The sequence below is a fragment of the Saccopteryx bilineata genome, chromosome 2, assembly GCF_036850765.1.
Source record: "Saccopteryx bilineata isolate mSacBil1 chromosome 2, mSacBil1_pri_phased_curated, whole genome shotgun sequence".
Lineage (NCBI taxonomy): Eukaryota > Metazoa > Chordata > Mammalia > Chiroptera > Emballonuridae > Saccopteryx > Saccopteryx bilineata.
This window is the reverse complement of record NC_089491.1, coordinates 183,855,321-183,874,500: the sequence shown is the minus strand read 5'-3', so window position 1 is coordinate 183,874,500 and position 19,180 is coordinate 183,855,321. Positions and strand designations below refer to the sequence as shown.

General features: G+C 43.4%; 1 protein-coding gene across 3 annotated transcripts in view; it reads left to right on the top strand.

Annotated features, from left to right (window-relative positions):
- PPM1H (protein phosphatase, Mg2+/Mn2+ dependent 1H) overlaps positions 1-19,180 on the top strand; it is a 372,339-nt gene that overhangs the window by 279,751 nt on the left and 73,408 nt on the right. For 2 of the 3 annotated variants that reach the window (XM_066258890.1, XM_066258889.1), the window contains exons 7-8: positions 14,037-14,100; positions 17,803-17,910. The exons of the other annotated variant lie outside the window; for it this stretch is intronic. In XM_066258890.1, coding sequence (XP_066114987.1) covers positions 14,037-14,100; positions 17,803-17,910 — 172 coding nt within the window. The remainder of the gene's footprint in view (positions 1-14,036; positions 14,101-17,802; positions 17,911-19,180) is intronic. 3 annotated transcript variants of the gene reach the window in all.

The window sequence follows — 19,180 nt, the reverse complement described above, 5'->3', positions numbered from 1 at the left end:
GATCACAGACATGACCCCATGGTTGCTGGCTTGAACCCAAGGTCACTGGCTTGAGCAAGAAGTCTCTGGCTCGGTTGGAGCACCCCAGCCAGGGCCTATTCTTAATTTTTTGAGACACCACCATGTTTTCTTCCGTAATGGCTGTACTAGTTTACATTCCCACAAGCAGTGAGTGAGGGTTTCTTTTTTTTCCACAGCTTCTCCAATACTTGTTATTATATGTCTGTTGATAACAGGTGTGACGTGATATCTTACTGTGGTTTTGATTTGCATTTTTTAAATTGCATTGTTCTAAAACTAGCAAAGATGAACATCTTTTCATATATCTGTTGGTTGTTTGTATGTCTTCATGGGAGAAGTGTCTGTTCAGATCCTCTTCCCATTTTTTTTTCTTTTTTTTCTTTCAGGGACAGAGAGAGAGTCAGAGAGAGAGATAGATAGGTACAGACACGAATGGAGAGAGATGAGAAGCATCAATCATCAGTTTTTCGTTGCGATACCTTAGTTGTTCATTGATTGCTTTCTCACATGTGCCTTGACCGCGGGCCTTCAGTGGACCAAACAACCCCCCACTCGAGCCAGTGACCTTGGGTCCAAGCTGGTGAGCTTTTTGCTTAAGCCAGATGAGCCCGCGCTCAAGCTGGCGACCTCGGGGTCTCAAACCTGGGTCCTCCGTGTCCCAGACCAATGCTCTATTCACTGCGCCACTGCGTGGTCAGGCTCCTCTTCCCATTTTTTAATTGGATTGTTTGCTTGTTTGTTGCTGAGCTTTGTGAGTTCTAAACCCTTAAAGGAAAAACACACAAAGACATGGAAGCTAATTAATATATTACTAAATAATGAATGAGTTAACAATGAGATTATGGAAGAAATCAAAAGATACCTTGAAACAGGCCCTGGCCAGTTGGCTCAGTGGTAGAGCGTTGGCCTGGCGTGCAAGAGTCCCGGGTTCCATTCCCGGCCAGGGCACACAGGAGAAGCGCCCATCTGCTTCTCCACCCCTCCCCCTCTCCTTCCTCTCTGTCTCTCTCTTCCCCTACCACAGCTGAGGCTCCATCGGAGCAAAGATGGCCCGGGCGCTGAGTATGGCTCCATGGCCTCTGCCTCAGGAGCTAGAATGGCTCTGGTTGCAACAGAGCGATGCTCCAGGGGGGCAGAGCATCACCCCCTGGTGGGCATGACGGGTGGATCCCGGTCGGGCACATGCAGGAGTCTGTCTGACTGCCTCCCCGTTTCCAACTTCAGAAAAATAAAACAAAAAAACCCCAAAAAAGATATCTTGAAACAAATGAAAAAGAGAACACAACAACCCCAAATCTAGGGTTCATAGTGAAAGCAGTCTTAAGAGGGAAATTCATAGCATTATAGGCTTATCACAGACACAAGAAAAACCTCAATCTAACTTTACACTTAAAGGAACTTGAAAAAAGAACATCAAAGCCCAAGGTGAGTAGAAGGAAGGAAATAAAAAAAGATCAGAGCAGAGATAAATAAAATAAAGCCTTAAAAAAAATACAAAAGATCAATGAAACCAAGAGCTGGTTCATTGAAAATATAAACAAGATAGACAACTCTTTAACTAGGTTCATCAAGAAAGAAAGAGAAGACCCACAGAAATAAAATCAGAAATGAAAGGAAGTAACAACTGAAATACAAGGGATTGTAAGAAAATATTACAAACAACTGTATGCCAACAAATTGGATAATCTGGACAAAATGAATAAATTCCCAGAAACATAAAATCTTCCAAAACTGAATCAGGAAGGTTCAGAAAATCTGAATACACCAACTAAGGAAATTGAAGCAGTAATCAAAAAATTCCCCCAAAATGCAAAAGACTTGAACCAGATGGCTTCACAGGTGAATGTTACCAAACATTTAAAGAAGAACTAACATCTATCCTCTCAAACTATTTCAGAAAATTCAAGAGGAGGGAAGATTCCCAAGATAATTTTATAAGATCAGTATTATACTCATTCTAAAACCAAATAAGGACACTACAAAGAAAGAAAATTATAGGCCAATATTCCTAATGAACATAGATGCTAAAATCAGCAACAAAATATTAGAAAACTGGATCCACCAATGTATTACAAAGGTCATACATACAGCATGATTACGTGGGATTTATTGCAAGGATGCAAGGTTGGCACAGCATCCACAAACCAATAAACTTGACACACCACATGCAGAAAAAGCATTTGGTAAAATATAGTACCCATTTATGGTAAAAACAGATAACAACAAAAAAAATATCTCAGCAAAGTTGGAATGGAGGGAACATACCTCAATATAATAAAGGCCATACATGACAGATCCACAGCCAGCATCATATTCAATGGGCAAAAACTTTGCCCAATAAGATTGGAACAAGACAGGGATGTCCTCTTTCACCACTCTTATTCAACATAGTACTGGAAATTCTAGCCATAGAAATCACAGAGGAAGAAGAAATAAAATGTATCCAAATTAGAAAGAAAGAAATAAAACTGTCAGAATTTGCAGATAACATGGTACTATATATAAAGAAGCCTAAGATTACATGAAATGAGAACTAGTAGAACTGATAAGTGAATTCCATAAAGTAGCAGGATACAAAATCTAGTAGTCAGCTGCATTTTTATATATCAATGATGAATTATCAGAAAGGGAAATGAAAACCCATTTATAACACCATCAAAATAAATTAATCTAGGAATAAATTTAACCAAGGTTGTAAAATACCTGTACTTGGAAAACTGTAAGACACAGAATAAAGAACTTGAAGAAGATACAAATAGGTGGGAGCATGTATTGTGTTTATGGATAGCAAGAATAAGCATAATTAAAATGTCCATACTACCCAAAGTAATCTATAGATTCAGTGCAATTTCTATCAAGATAGCAATGATTTTTTCATAGAACTTGAACAGATATTTCAAAAATTCATATGGTGCCACAGAAGATCCTGAATAGCCACAGCAATCTTGAGAAAGAAGAACAAAGTTGGAGGAATCACTCTACCAGATATAAAAGTATACTACAATACCATCGTATTCAAAACAGACCTATAGATCAATGGAACAGAATATAGAACCCAGAAATAAACCCATCTGCCTTTATGGTCAATTAATATTTGACAAAGGAGGCAAGAACATATAATGGGGTAAAGATAGTCTCTTCAAAAAATAGTGCTGGGAAAATTGGACAGGTACACACAAAAAAATGAAATTAGACCACCTTCTTATACCATACACAAAAAAAATTCAAAATGGATTAAAGAGTTTAGTGTAAGACTCAAAACTATAAATTGTAGAGGAAAACACAGGCAATAAAATCTCAGTCATTTCTTGTATCAGATATTTTTTTTGATATTTCTCCTGTGACAAGGGAAACAAACAAAGTTTGTGCCCAGCAGAGGAAACCATGAACAAAATGCAAAGACAACTCATTGAATTGGAGAACAGATTTTCCAATGATACATATGATAAGGGTTTAATATCCAAAATTTATAAAGAACTTAATCAATTTGGCCTGACCTGTGGTGGCATAGTGGATAAAGCCTTGACCCAGAATGCTGGTCGCCAGTTCAAGGCCCCAGGTCTGCTTGGTCAAGGCACACATAGGAGATTTGATGCTTCTCTCTCCTCCCCTGCCTCTTTCTCTCTCAGCTTCTTTCTCTCTCTAAAAAAAAAATCAATCAATAAAATATTTTAAAAAAATAACTTAAATAAATACAGCACACACACAAAAATCCAGTAAAAAATGGGTAAAGGACCGATAGACCCTCTCCAAGAAGGAACTAGAGCTGGCCAGTAGACAAATGAAAAGATGCCCAACGTTGCTAATCATCAGGGAAATGCAAACTAAAACCACAATGAGAGGCCTAGCCGGACAGTTCGGTTCAGAGCATCTTGCCAGCATAGAGGTCGCTGGTTTGATCCCTGGTCAGGACACGTACAGGAAGAGATCAATGTTTCCGTCTCTCACTTTTCCTCTCTCACTAAAATTAATCAAAAAAGTTTTTAAATTAAAAAAAAAACCCACCTCACACCTGTCAGAATGGCTTTCTTCAATAAATCAACAAACAACAGGTATTGGTGAGGAAGCCGAGAAAAGGGAACTGTTGTGTACTGTTGGTGGGAATGCAGACTGGTGCAGCCACTGTGGAAACCAGTATGGAGTTTACTCAAAAAGTTAAAAATGAAACTTCCTATGACCCAGGAATTTCACTTCTAGAAATATATCTGAAGAAACCCAAAACACTGATTCAAAACAATATACTCACTCCTATGTTTGTAACAGCATTATTTACAATAGCCAAGATGTGGAAGCAGCCCAAGTGTCCGTCAGTAGATGAGTAGGTAAAAAAGCTGTGGTACATTTACACAATGGAATACTACTTGGCCGTAAAAAAAGAAGGCAATCTTTTGTAATAGCGTGGATGGGCTTGGAGAATAATAAGTTAAATAAAGCTGTCAGAGGAAGAAAAATGCCAAATGGTTTCACTTATATGTGGAATCTAATAAATAAAATGAAACAGAAACAGACTCTAAATACAGAAAAGAGACTGACAGCTGTCAGAGGGGAGCATTGTTGGGGGACTGGGTGATAAAGATGAGTGGAGTAAGCAAAAAATATGAAAAGAAAACCTTACAGACACAGATAACAGTGTGGGGATTGCAGGAGGGAAAGGGGGTGGAGGAGGTAGATGAGGTTAAGGGGGAATAAATTGTGACAGAAGCAGATGACTTGGGTGGTGAACACACAATACAGTATACAGATGCTGTATTATAGTATTGTATACCCGAAACCTATCTATCTATCTATCTATATATAAATATATATATATAATTTTTTAACCAGTATTACCCCAATAAATTCAATAATTTTTTTTAACAGAGACAGAGAGTCAGAGAGAGGGATAGACAGGGACAGACAGACAGGAATGGAGAGATGAGAAGCATCAATCATTAGTTTCTCGTTGTGCATGCAACACCTTAGTAGTTCATCGATTGCTTTCTCATATGTGCCGTGACCGACCGTGGGGCCACAGCAGAGTGAGTGACCCCTTGCTCAAGCCAGCAACTTTGGGTCCAAGCTGATGAGCTTTGCTCAAACCAAATGAGCCCACACTCAAGCTGGCAACCTCGGGGTCTCAAACCTGGGTCCTCAGCATCCCAGTCCAACACTCTATCCACTGCGCCACCGCCTGGTCAGGCAATAAAATTTTTTTAAATTTGATCCAAAGACAAATTTAATAAATTTCTGGGAGTTTCTTAACTGTGGATCTCTGAAACCAGGAAAAAGGGGCCTTTTAACAAAAACTTAAAAAAATTAAAGGTAAGACTCAATAAAATACCAAAATTTTCTAGTGTAGCCTTATGGGAAACACACGTGCATGGACCATTATGCGGTGAGAGGGGACAGGCCCGCCAGCTGCAGGGCCACCTCAAAAAGCAGGTAGCAGCTTCCATTCACTGAGCTCCATGGTTTGTCTTTGTGTTTGATTCCTTTGGTAATATAGATGGCTGGCTGGGCAAGAGAGCGTGAGTTGATTGCCGGTCCTGTGTTGCTTTTTCCAGAAAGGTCTGGGGAGGGTGGGTGTGGAGAGAGGCAAGTCTGGGAGTGCCTTTATGTATTTCATGAACTGCTTAGTTGGGATCATGCCAAGCTCTCAAAAGCTACAAGTGGCATTTAGGTTCCATGTGTCTGTTCTTGACAAGCAGGCCTAAGTGGTGTTTCATTCCTGGCCTCCTGGGATTCAGGCTTCTGCTAAGATTGGCTGTAGGAAGATAAAAGTAGAGACCAAAGACCTAGTCGCTTCTGCCCACCACCCCCAATCCAGACCTGCTCAACCACAGTGAAATGTGCCTCTTTCTGCCGAGAACTTAGGTCCTGCTGTGAGCAAAATGAGATTTCCTATTGCTTTTACCTCCCTCCTAGGGGGACTCAGAGCTTCTGGATGAGGGGGAAGATTCTCCTTTTCTGACTATTTCAGACCAATCCACAAACACTCCCTTGAGATCATGAGCTCTGAGATATCTTTGAGAGACTGTTCACATTAGAGCAGAACTAGGAACCTTTCTTGACAAGTTGTACAGGTGCTGCTGTCCTTCGTGCTTTGATATCTTTAGCAACAGTAGGAAAGGTATGAACTGAGGTGTCTTGGGAGCTCTGCAAAAAGTGGTTTACCTGTGGGGATGTGCTGGCTTCCTGCTTGTGGTCACCAGTTCTTTGTGCCCTGTGTCTGCTGTGAAGAAAGATTGAGGTCCCTAGGAACTCAATAGCCACAACTTGTAGTTAAATAGCATCTTTTCCTTCACAAAGGACTTTCCCAGGCACATTTGCATGTGATGCTTGCAACCTTCCCTGAAGAATACAGCCGAAGAAGCAAATTCAGTGAGGTCAAGGGGCTTTTCCAAGTTCACACAGCTAGTTCAAATGAGGACTGGGATGTGATCTCAAAACCTCTGACTCCTGCCTGGTGTTCTTTAATGGACCACAGTAGGATCCGCCAGGAGGGAAGAGAGAATTCAGGAAGAAAGCTTCCCAGGGGAGGAGAAGCATCCAAGGCCATGACGAGAGGTTAGCAAGTGGAATAATGTGACTCACAGGGTGTACTGTTGGAGTCACATGCATGGATTGACAAGATCAGGCAGTCCCTAAAAGAAAATGGTCCCTTCCTCCTCGAGAAGGGGTCACGTTCTTCTAAAATAACTTTGAAGTATTGCTGAGGAAATTCAGGTTTAGGAAACAGTGGTGTATCTGTCCCTTATCCTAATGACTTAGGAGAGAAGGGAGACTGTGGGAAGTGATCTGCGTAGGTAGCACCAGAGCATGAACTTTGAGCTACTGGCCTGTGCGTTGGGAGTCAGACTGGGGGCTCTGGCTAGAAATGGAGGAATCCAGCAAAGACTAGGAAGAATTTTCTCAAGTAGGAGACTTGCCTTCACAAGTAGTCTTTAACTGGAGTTAATATAGAAAAAGCAACCCTTGCAACAAACACTACCATTCTGGAATGATCAGGAGAAAGTAATAGGCAAGAGGATCACATATTTTTTTATATATATAATTTTATGAGTCTACTAATATATACAGGCTGAGGCAAAAGTAGGTACTTATCATTGTGAGTACAAAAAACAGTTTATCCTTGAGATTTTTATTATTTCCATATGAACAACTGTAAACCTACGCTTGCTCCACCCTGTATTGGTGATAAAAGGGAACCTAAAATTTTAATATGAAACAAAAATCTGTGATAGGATCCAACCCTGAATTTCTGCCATAGGAAAAAGCTTATCATAAAGGCAAAATGAATGAGGAAGTGAAAACTGGGGTGTATCTTGAGAGGCAAGCTTGTGTGCGAAGGAGGAAGTGCCAGCCTTCATTCATTTATTCAGCCATTTAGCTAGTAACTACTTTGTATCCATAATATGCCAGCACAGTTGTAGATATGAGGATATAGCAGTGAATAAGACAGAGTCTTGCTTCTAGGAGCGAATGTTGTGGGGTTGGGGGGAGCAGAATTTAAACAGATGAACAAAAATAATGTGGTTACAGTTTGTGCTGTGTATGTGCCATGAAGAATTGAAACAGGATGAGTGGGAGCACTGTGCTTTCGGTGGCTGAGCGGCCAGAGAAGGCCGCACAGCAGTGATGCACAGCAGCCAGTATGGGGGCTTTGGAGAAGGATGGCCCAGGCAGACAGAAGGGCAAGGCGTGTTAAATAGCAAAAAGGCTGGTGTTACAAGCACAGCAGAATGATGAAAGATGTCAGATTGTGGAGGGCCCCATTGTGGGATTCTACTTCAAGATAATAGAAAAGCCAGTGGGGAGATTTAAACTGAGGAGTGATGACTGGATTAAAAGAGAGAGAGTCCTGGCCAGGCAGCTTAGTTCGTTAATGTCGTCCTGATATGCCAAGGTTGCGGGTTCAATCCCCGGTCAGGGAACATACAGGAATCGACCAATGAATACATAGATAAGTGGAACAACAAATAATGTTTTTCTCTCTCTCTCTCTCTCTCTCTCTCTCTGTCTAAAATCAATAAAGTTTGAGAAATGGTTGTGGGAGACTTTCTTACAGCACTGTTGGACAGACTAAAAATGCAAGCCAAGATATTTCTGATAAAAATAACAAAACTGACACAGAGACTAGAGGTGTTTATTCTAGAGGAGTCCTAAAGTTGTTCCTCACGGGAAGGATGAAGGGACGGCAGTGTGTCTGCATGAGGGCCTCTCTGGTGGAGAGAGTGTGTTTGAAAGACGCCAAGGAGCCGCCAGAGGCCAGAAAAGGGTGTGCCTGTGAGTGGGCGCCCTCTGTGACCGGCGTGCCCGAGACTGAGAGGGCAGTCACAGAAAACAAGAAGGGGCTTTGCTTCTGTTTTGTAAACATATAAAGAGCAAGAAAACACAGAGGGCAGAATAAAGCCACTGCGGAGTAAGTAGTAGTCAGTGATTGGCTCCTTAGTTGAATGTTGTACACTGGGCAGGCTGTTAGGCACCAGTGATACCACAAGTAGCAAAACAGCAATCTCTGCCTCACAGAACTCAAGGGGGGGGGGGGGTGAACAGGGGAGCAGTAGAAAAAAATAAACACAATAAAGAATCAAAATACTTAAAAATCTTAAGTGGAAGTAAATGCCATGGGGTAAAAAATCAAGCAGAGAAGGGGAATAGGACATTTGGGGAAGGAGAGTGATTTTAAAGAAGGTTGTTTTATTACTTGGCTTTTATTTAGAGTATAATAGGAAAATCATTGGAGGGTTAGTGTTGGGCAATGACATTATCTGACATTTTTAAATAATTACTCTTGTTGCTCTGAGAATAGAGAGGTAAAGGACAGAATGGAACGGTTTTCAACACCGTCACTGCCTTCGCCCGAGTCCCGACACCATCCTTTCTGCCTTGCAGACGGCGAGAGCCAGACCCAGAGTCTGTACCAAAGATAGACACGGTCTGCCTGGATCAATATTTTCAGCCATTTCAAATCCTAAATCCCTTCCACCCCGTTTTAAACATTAATATCTCATTGTCTACCTTCTACTGTTGAATCTATCTTCTGTGCCTTACCACCAGACAAGAATACAGTTTTTCAAATTGCACACACTTTCATCTACATGCCATTAAGAACTGTTGATACACCCCTTGTCTGGTAAGCTTGGCCTGGAGGAAGGTCTCTAATGACTTGGTTCTGCTTAGCATTTTTTCCAACTGCTGGAGGAAGATAGCAGAGCTCATTATCAAATTGAGCTTGACTAGCCTAGAAGGAGAACTGATGTCTCTGGGTGGGTTGGAACAATGGACTGAAACCAGCAAGATAAAATTAATAAGGGCAGTGGAATTTTCCATTTAGAGTACAATACCTATTATGTTGGTGTAAACTAGAGAAGACCACAAATCTCTAGGGCCTTTCTTCTCATGGACTAATGGTGGGGCAGTTTTGGTTGGTTGGTTGTTTTTACTCATCATTTCAATATATGACCCTAAACTACACGTATACATGCACATAATGCAAATACAAGCTGCAGTAATTTTAAAAGAACAAGGTCTGTATCCAAGAAGTAACCATTTCATTCTTATGTGGACCACATCGTAAGAGTTTTTAGTTCTCAGTGCCGTTCTCTGAGGATGCTGACAAACTAGGAATTTGGTGCTCAGTTAATAAGTTGAAATGGGTGGTGACTTGGATGGTTAAGGATGGTGCCCAGGTCCTGTGAGAAACTGTTGAAGGCACTAGAAAGGAGGAAACTTCATGATAGCTCTCATCAAATATTTGTAGCACTCTCAGGTAGAAGAGAGACTAGTTTTAGTTCATGTTTTTCCAGAAGATACACCAATGGATGGCTGTTTGGGTCAATTTAAGAATTGGTTCTTGCTATTCTTCGGTGGAGTGGTGCTGTTCTTCTGATGGTAGGTACTATCAAGGTCCTAGGACAGTGACTCTAATAGTACATTTGATGTCAGAGGCCAGGGACCAATAGGAGGTGTGTTGTAGGAAGGATTCCTGCATTTGGAGCACAACCAACTTAGTAGTCCTCAGTGCTATCACTTCTGGTGGGTCCCAGGCGCCTGGTGCCTTGTCTTTGGGGCTTTGCAGAATCAACATTGCAAGAGGAAATTGTTGCCTTAAAAACAATGTTTAGTGGGATCTTCTAAGAAAACTGCCTTGAGTTAGAGAAAGCCCTGTAATTTGGCCCTTTTTAAGCCTTGCATTTTTTTTCTCATCTTTTTGTTAGTGGTCTCAAATATTCATAGAGCTTGACCCAAAATAAGAGTTATTCTAAAAATCTTTCCTACATCTTTCAGCTGTGCTTCAAGTAATTATTTGAATATGATCTCTGGCCAGTTATAGTATTGTAAAACTAGTGAGTAATCTGTTTCTGGAGTTATTTTTTAAAATTTAATCAGGATTTCCACCTGATCTGTGGTGGCGCAGCGAATAAAGTGTCAGCCTAGAATACTGAGGTCACTGGTTTGAAATCCTGGGCTTGCCTGGTCAAGGTACATATGGGAGTTGATGCTTCCTGCTCCTTCCCCCCTTCTCTCTCTCTCTTCTCTCTAAAATGAATTTAAAAATAAATAAAAATAAAATTTAATCAGGATTTCAGAAATCGTAGGAGCTGATGAGAAAGAATAGACCATTTTTTGTTGTTGTTAATCTCCAGTCACAAATACTATTCTCCATGTCTCAGAGCTCTCAAGCTTCAAGTCTCTGTCCTTGACCTCTTGCCTCCTCCAGCTGAAAGAGGGGTGGAGGAGACAAGGCCAGCTGGAAGCGCAGGTTCAAGTCCACAGCCCAGACGTGAACTGCAATGAACTCGGAAGAGCAGGCAGGCCTTTCTGGTGGGCGGGAACTGGGGCGGTCCCTCATAGCGAGAACTGACTTGAGGAGCCCTCCTTTCTGTGGACGAGGGCGCCGGCAGACTCTGTGGTCAGACTGTGGTCACGGGTGCAGTGACCTGGGAGGAGTGGCAGGTCAAGAGCACAGATGGTTGGGTCCTGGCTTTTCTGTTTCCCTGTAGACTGTGGCACAGCAGCCACTAGTTTTGTCCACATGTAGTCATCTTTTGTTCTCTTGCCTCATACAGAAAATTCTTCTTCCTCTTTTGCCAAAAGTACCCGTTCATCAAATGCCTGATTTTCACTCACTGAGAGGTGGATGACAAAGGTCTCCTTGAGACTCTTCAAAACTGGAATAAGAAATCCCCGGAGCTGAGCCCTGACATCACATGTGTTTGGTGTGTTTTCTGGGAAAGTCTAAGTTTAGCCTCCGGGTCACTAACATGTGTGAACTGGGAGAGGAGCCTCACCTCCCTGAACACAGCCCTTCATTTCCACACAGGATGGGCAGGGAGCTTGAGCAATTCCGGGCGCTGGCAGCAGGGGTGGGGCAGGGGCGGGTACAGAGTAGGGCATGTGAGTGTTCAGTGCATCTTAGCTGCTGGCTTTCTTGGTAGCTGGCAATCATTTATACAGTTTGAATCACATTAACTTTTAACTCTTGGTTATTTTACTCAAGACTAACTTAAAGATGAAGGGGAGAGAGCATTGTACTTTCTCTCTAGTTTTTCACTCTTGTCATTTGTGGGGAGGAAGGTGCGGAGAGGACTCCCATTTGATTGAAAAACAAAATGACAGAAACAGAATAACCCTTCCTTATCCAGAGTTCTCCCTTCTATTTTTAGTTTTTCTGTTCTTGAAGATGAAGAAACAGAGCTAAAATATAACATTAGCACTTACAATTGTTTTGACCTCATGGGTGACAATTTCAAGATGAATGTCTGTCTGTTAGAGCTGCAATAACACAGACTTTATGCTCCTGATAATCTCTGCCCCGGGAGAATCGATTACCTGGGCTTGTGATGGAGTAACAGAACTGTTTTCTCTCTGCCTTTTCAAGCCGTTAGGAGTGCTCTTAGCCTGTGTCTGCTGAGCTGGAAGTAATCTCTAGTCATGGACTATCAGGCTGCTGCTCTGTCTCCCACTGAACTCCAGACTCTTGCTTCTGGGTTTCCAGGCTCCTCTCGGCACTGTCCCCACTGCGTCCTCCTCTGTCTGAGCCTGTCTTCTTACTCTCTACACCTTCTTCTCCACGGTCCCCAAGTTCTACTATGCTACTGCCTTCCTCTCCCCTGAGTCATATAGTCTGTCATCTTCAGGGTCATGCTGACAGGGGCTGTCACTCAACTGAATTTGAATGTTGGTTAATGGCACTTGGTCTACAGCAGTAATTCTCAACCTGGGCTGCACATTGGCATCACCTGGGAAGCCTAAACAAACTTCCAGTGCTGGGCCCCTTCCTCAGAGATCCAGATTGAATTGCTCTGTGCTGTAACCTGAGCATCAGGCTATTTTAAAGCCCTCCCGGGTGGTTGAGTGTGCAGCCAAGGTTGAGAACCACTGGTCTACAAACTCATTCAACCCCCAGGCTCAGTCTGTGTTCTAATAATAGCACTGTTTGTTCCCCAATGACTGGTATACTACAGTGTTTTAAATAGTTCATGTGAGTATAAAAACATTTAAGTAGCTATTTTTACTTTGTGTGAATTTGGTAGTGTTAGGGGCAGGAGATCCTATTTTTGACAGTCCAGTTCCAGAGCACTTCTTGGGTCACCTGACAGCAGCAGCAGCAGGTTCCAGGCACTAAATGCTCACAACTAAGTAAGCTCGTCACATTCACAAGCCTATTGGGATCCTCACAGCAAGCCCACAAGTGATCTCCACCCCCCCCCCCAGGTATTTGCCATTTCTGATTAACGCAGAACCCGATGTCCAGAGAGGCTCATCCACCTGCCCAGAGCTGCACAGAAAGCAGTGCTGACTGAACTTGAAGCCACTCTACCCCCACCCCCCTGGAAAGGAACAGCCTAACTGAATAACGTCCTGGAAAATAAGGATGTGCCTGCTTTAGCTTTGGGGTTGGACTCTTTAAATTGGCTTGCATTCTTTTGTGTATATTTTGATTTCAGCTTCACTCCCAAGTTGCTTAGAGATGTCCGGGGCTGGGAGGCCATTTCACAATGTCGTTTCTTTCATGCACGCAGGGGACATTATGTTAGAAAAGCATCTTGCTTCTTGCACCTGACCTAGTAGAACCCACCCCCACTTTCATTTCATCCAGGTGGTGGGTAGGCAGTGCCACCCCCCTTTTGAAGAAGGGAAACTGGTGTGCCACGTATTAATTACCTACTAATAGTTATAGTTCGATAACTAATACTTATACCTCGATAGGTAATAGTTACAACTCATCGAGCACTTACTAAGTGCCAGGCTGTGTACTAAGCTATTTACTTCCTCTGTGCTTATCCTCATTTTCTAGATGAGGAAACAGACCAGAACCGGTGGAGATGCTTGCCCTGGATACAGCCAGTAATTGGAACCATGTTTTTGTGCTTGTTCTTTAAATCCCTTATGAGCAAAATTGCAAGACACAAGCTTCATTTGCTGCCTTGCCTGAGCCTCCACTGCATATGCAGTGGCATCTGAACAGCCAAGTCCCAGCATCAGCCACTGAAGCACAAAGACTGGTTTTTCTTTCTCTTTGTCAAATGGTCATTTTATAGCTATTGTGAAACAATTTTCTGCCAACTTTGAATATCAGACTAAGGTCAAACGGGCTGTAAATATTCCTTCACCAGCCATCCCAATACAAGGCTGCTTTGGTGTAAACAACCCCTGAAGGTGAGAACTGGCTCTTGGAGCATCACTCCATCCATCTCTCACAGTTTCAGAATCATGAGAAGGACCCTGTCTGTCACCGCTGCTGGGCACTTCATTACTGCACAGTCACTAAAGGCTCAGGACGGGAACCATCTCCCCTCCTTGCTCATTATGAATATACCAGCTTATTTTTTTCCCCTCTTCAAGCATATAAAGCCTGCTTATTATCTGATTTTTTAAAATATGCACACACACACAATTTTGTAAGGGGAGTGACTATCAAGAAAGAGATCAGCAGAGATGAGAGCTAACGGAGACTCAGGCCTGTGTCAGGGCACTGGGTCACTAATTAAGTGCAAACCTTTAAAGAAATGTTGTTTATCCCCCTACAGGGCATACAAAACCATTGGGGATGATGACTTGAAGTTTCCCCTTATTTATGGAGAAGGCAAGAAGGTAAGTAGGCATGTTCATTGCCCCCAGACTGGGAACCAGGCTGCCTCTGCATAGCCCGTGGCAATCTGTGCTTCCACTCAACAGCTCCTGATTTTATAGCCTTGACAGTTTGAGAGAATATCACCTCCATCATCCTTCAGATCTCCTGTCCTAATGGTCCAAGAAGTGGCAGGGTGAGGGAGGGGCGTGGTGAGCTCAAGGGACAAACTCTGTTTTGTGAAAATAACATCCCCTTTCTCAATCTATTTGAATAACTTTTTACAATGTATAAACATGACCGCTTTCACATACATCATCCCATTGTATATCTGACAACAAGCCACAAGGCAGGCAGAGCTGGCTGTATTCTATCCATTTGGTAGACAGGCAGCTGGGACTCAGGTTAAAACTGCCCCAGGTCACCCAGCCAGCAAGGGGTGGCCCCAGCTGTGCAGCCAGGGCCCGCTGCCTCCTGGTGCTCGCACACTCCACCGTGGCAGTTCAGGTTGGTCAGGTCTGCTTCTGCACTTTCCCCGTGGGAGGGGTCCAGAGCTTCGCCATGCCTAAGCCGTGGGATCACTGGGACCTGAGCCCAGGCGGGGACAGCGCAGACCATTTGTCACCAGCTCTCAGGGCCCCAGTCAGCCTCACACCCTGAGCAGCGGGCACACCATGGAAGGGAAGGAAAGCTGCCGGTTGCACCGTGGTCTGTGAGCAGAGGCTGCAGGAGGGTGCAGTCCTGGAGCAGCTATGAGGAAGCGCTGAAGCCATTTCCCAATCAGAACAAACACCTGAATCATCACATTCTTCCTACAAACGCAGATACATTTCAGTAGGTGCTGAGAGTTCCAATTAGAAGTGAAATACATGGTTGCATTAAAAAGAATGTTCAACTGAAATTTTTTCCAGCATTTGGTAGTTTTTTAGTGGGAGGAAGTGACTCATAAAAAAACTGAAGGATGCCTTCCTGAGAACTTGTGTGTGTGTGTGCATGTATGTGAGAGAGAGGGAGTTAGGTTTGGCGGCTCCATGTAGCTCAGCAGTGATTTCATTGGAAGGAAGCATTTCATGGAGGGAAATGAAATGCAAATATCTGGTCCATGTAGGGATCACTTTTCAAATGAATTTGCCCCTTTCCTGGTGGGACACTTTTGACCCCACTGTCCGTGGTTGAGAGTCATGACGAGGAAGGGCTCTGTTCCTGATAGAATTGTTTGACCTTTCAGTACAGTGGGAACCATTAATGTAAATCCTTCAGCCCTGCACGTCAGTAGAGTTTTTTGTGGGGCTGAGATTCTCAGCGTTACCCTGCTGGACCCAGTGAGCTTAGGACCACATCCTGTTATCACTGATCCCTACTACCTGCCTCACCTGGTATCTGACACATGGCAGGCCTTCAATAGGTGCATGAGCATTAAATAAGCTGTTCAGTTGTGTTCAGTATACTTTCCTTCATATCAGCAATAAGATTTAAAGGAGCAAGGTTTTCCCACTTAAGCAAAATAGTTCAATTTACCAGGACCTCATGCTCCTCAAGCATTTCAGTAAATTTGGGCTTGACGGTTTTGTGATACACAGTGGCAAGTTCTGTCATTGGAACTGTTGACCTATTTAAAAGCCACTGTGGCTCCAGTTGGCTCCCAGTTTGCCCCGCACCAAAGTGGCACACCAGCCTGCTTGAGGACATCACAGTTTCTTGAAACATCCTCACAACAGCAACACATTGGTTCTGTCTAGATCCTTTATGGGGGTTTCTCTTCCCTCTCTGCAGAACACTTTCAGAAAGTTTCAGAATATTCTTGCAGCATTACTTTTCATTTTATTTCTGCCAGTGCTTCTAAGGAATTGTGTTGGTGACATCTGTATGTTTTATAAACAAATTCAGTAACTAGCAGAAACATCAGATTTCTTTGAACATCCCCACCAGTGCTTTTTCCAGCCAGAGAGGGTGCCATTGAGAGGAGGCCAGCAGAAGGCCCGCAGGGACTCGGGGTCCACATTTAGAGTTGAACACCTCTCGGCTAAAGGGAGCCGTCCCACCTCCCTGCAGAGCGGAGGCTGTATGCAGTCCACCAGACCAGACCCAGGCTCCACACCGGTGCCTGCCTTTGACCCCCTTCAATTCTTGCCTTTAAAAACTGTGTCATGGTTTTGTTTCCACTTTTTTTTTACAGAGACAGAGAGAGGGATAGATAGGGACAGACAGACAGGAACTGAGAGAGATGAGAAGCATCAATCATCAGTTTTTTGTTGCGACACCTTAGTTGTTCACTGATTGCTTTCTCATATGTGCCTTGACTATGGGCCTTCAGCAGACCAAGTAAATCTTGCTCGAGCCAGCAACCTTGGGTCCAAGCTGGTGAGCTTTGCTCAAACCAGGTGAGCCTGCACTCAAGCTGGTGACCTTGGGGTCTCGAACCCAGGTCCTCTGCATCCCAGTCCGATGCTCTATCCACTGCACCACCTCCCGGTCAGGTGTTTTTTGTTTCCACTTTTAATGTAAACCTGCTCACCTTCTGATCTCAGATCAGCTCTGAATTCTGGGCAAACTAGGAGGAAGATGATGGTAATGTATTAGATTGTAATGTTTCTTAGCATGGGTAAGTTATTCTTACTACCCAAGCAATAAAGTGAGGATTCAAGCTCAGGTCTTTGAACCATGACACTATACTGGATATATTATTGTTGATTCAAGTGTTAAGCCATTTGGCTCATTTTACCCAGAATGACCTCACTCCTCCCCTCTGTGTTTACCTGTCTTGATGCTGCCCATCTTTCTGCACAGAAATTTAGTACCACGTCCAGGGGACCTTCTCAGCAGAATTTTTACTTCCTCTGAACTAATAACCCATTGTTTCTGTGTCTTTCAACATGTGGCCATATTTTATATATCATTAGACATGTGCCTCCTCTTGCCCTTACCAAGTTTCCTTTATAGCAGGGACAGGTCCATAGACAATTGACGCCCTCAGCATACTGTCTGCACTTAGTAGGTGCTCACTAAATTTTGGAGTAAATCTGTAGCATCCTGAGAGGTGTTAAGGCTGACTTCATAGGCATTAGTGTGGTAATCTTGCTTTCTTAAAGCATTGGGAAAACCAAAAACAGGTGGTAGGTTCTTAGCCGAGGTCTCTGTGTGGTTACAGCAAAGTGACGTGTTGTTCCTTTCCACCCAGAGGGAATTTGTGGAGATGGGGTAGATATAGGGCTGCCAATAGTTTACTTTCTTCAGCCATAAAGTATAATACATGAGCTTTGGGAGGATAGCAGCTGCCACTGACTTCTCTACATCTTTTTTAGTGCCTGATGTGGAACCAGACACATAGATGGCCAGCAAATACTGTACTTGTAGAGTGGGTGTCTAACGGATGGACAGATGGATGGATGGATGGTGTGAATTGATTTGCGTAGCTATAGACATGACACGTGTATTGGATTTAGTTTCTTGGACACCCTTCCCTCCAGTCTCTAAAAAGAAAGCTGAAAAGAGACAACAGCAACCCATCAGATTTAAGATAATTGGTGGAAAAGCCACTTGTTAAGTGATCTTGGTGAGCCCTTTCTTGGAAACAGCTACCCACACACATTAGTCGGAAGGGGCACAGAGAGAGGCCGGAGGAATTGGAAACTGCTTGCTTCTCTCTTGGTCTGTGGCAGCTATACTGTGGCAGAAATCCTTTCTCTCTGTGTGTGCTTCTCATGAACCTCTGCTTTTATTCCTAGGCCCGAGTAATGGCAACCATTGGAGTGACCAGGGGCCTGGGGGACCATGACCTGAAGGTGCATGATTCCAACATCTACATAAAACCATTCCTGTCTTCAGCTCCAGAGGTACCACATGCGATTTTTGTTTCTATTTTTTACAATACAGTATTTTCTTACTCTATTCTTCCCACGACTCACACCCTATATCCAGACAGTAGCCGGCTTGTGTCACATGTTCTGTAGTATCTCTCATGCCTGCTACTTTCTCCCACTCATTCTCACTGTGAGGTCCTGTTTCCTACCCTCATCACCTCTGTCCTGGTAGCTGTATAGCCCCTAGTGGCTTTGTCTGCCTTCTCAATCCGTCCCACATACTGCTGTCAAGTAGATTTTCTAAACTACCACTCTGACCCTGTTTGCTTGGAAGCCTTAAACAGCACATCATGAGTTGGGGAATAGAGCCCAGACTCCTTTTCTTGGCATTCAAGGCTTGTTATAAATTGGCCTTTTTTCTTTTTTTTTAATTCAGTGAGAGGAGGGGAGGCAGAGACAGACTCCCGCATGCACCCTGAATGGGATCCACCCAGCAAGCCCACTAGGGGGCAATACTCTACCCATCTAGGGTGTTGCTGTGTTGCTCAGCAACTGATCTCCTAGCACTTCAGGTAGAGGCCATGGAACCATCCTCAGCGCCTGGGGCCAACTCGCTCCATTCGAGCTCTGGCTGCAGGGGGCGGGGGGGGGGGGGTATGGGTAGAGAAGTAGATGGGCGCTTCTCCTGTGTGCCCTGACCAGGAATTGAACCTGGGACATTGACATGCTGGGCCAATGCTCTACCACTGAGCCAACTAACCAGGGACTAAATTGGTCTTTTTAATTTGATCTTTACTTCCCTCTGACAGCCAGAAGGACTCTACAGTTACCAACATATGAACTTCAGTTTCCCATATTTACTTAGACTATTTCTTCTACCTAGAATGCCCTTCCCGCCCATCTCCAAATATCCAAATTCTTCTTTTTCTCTAGGGCAGTGGTTCTCAAACTTTTTGAAGTCGGGGCGCATTTAAAATCCTACAAGTAATTGTAGGTACACTATATACAAATTTCTGAGAAATATGTTATAATAATTAAGTCACATATTAAAGAAAAAAATATAAAGTCCAAGCATTCCAAGTGTGCTTTTATGGTAATTAAATGAAATAAATACGACAAAATTAAATTTATTCTGACATTAAAAAACATTTTTATGTTACGTTTTTTGAGTTATGTCCCAATAGGCACATATTTCTCTGGAATACCATAGGGCGCACCTGGAGGGTGCAGCAGTGCGGCCTGGCACACACTTTGAGAACCACTGCTCTAGGGTTTAGCTTAGATACCTCTCCTGTGGAGAGTT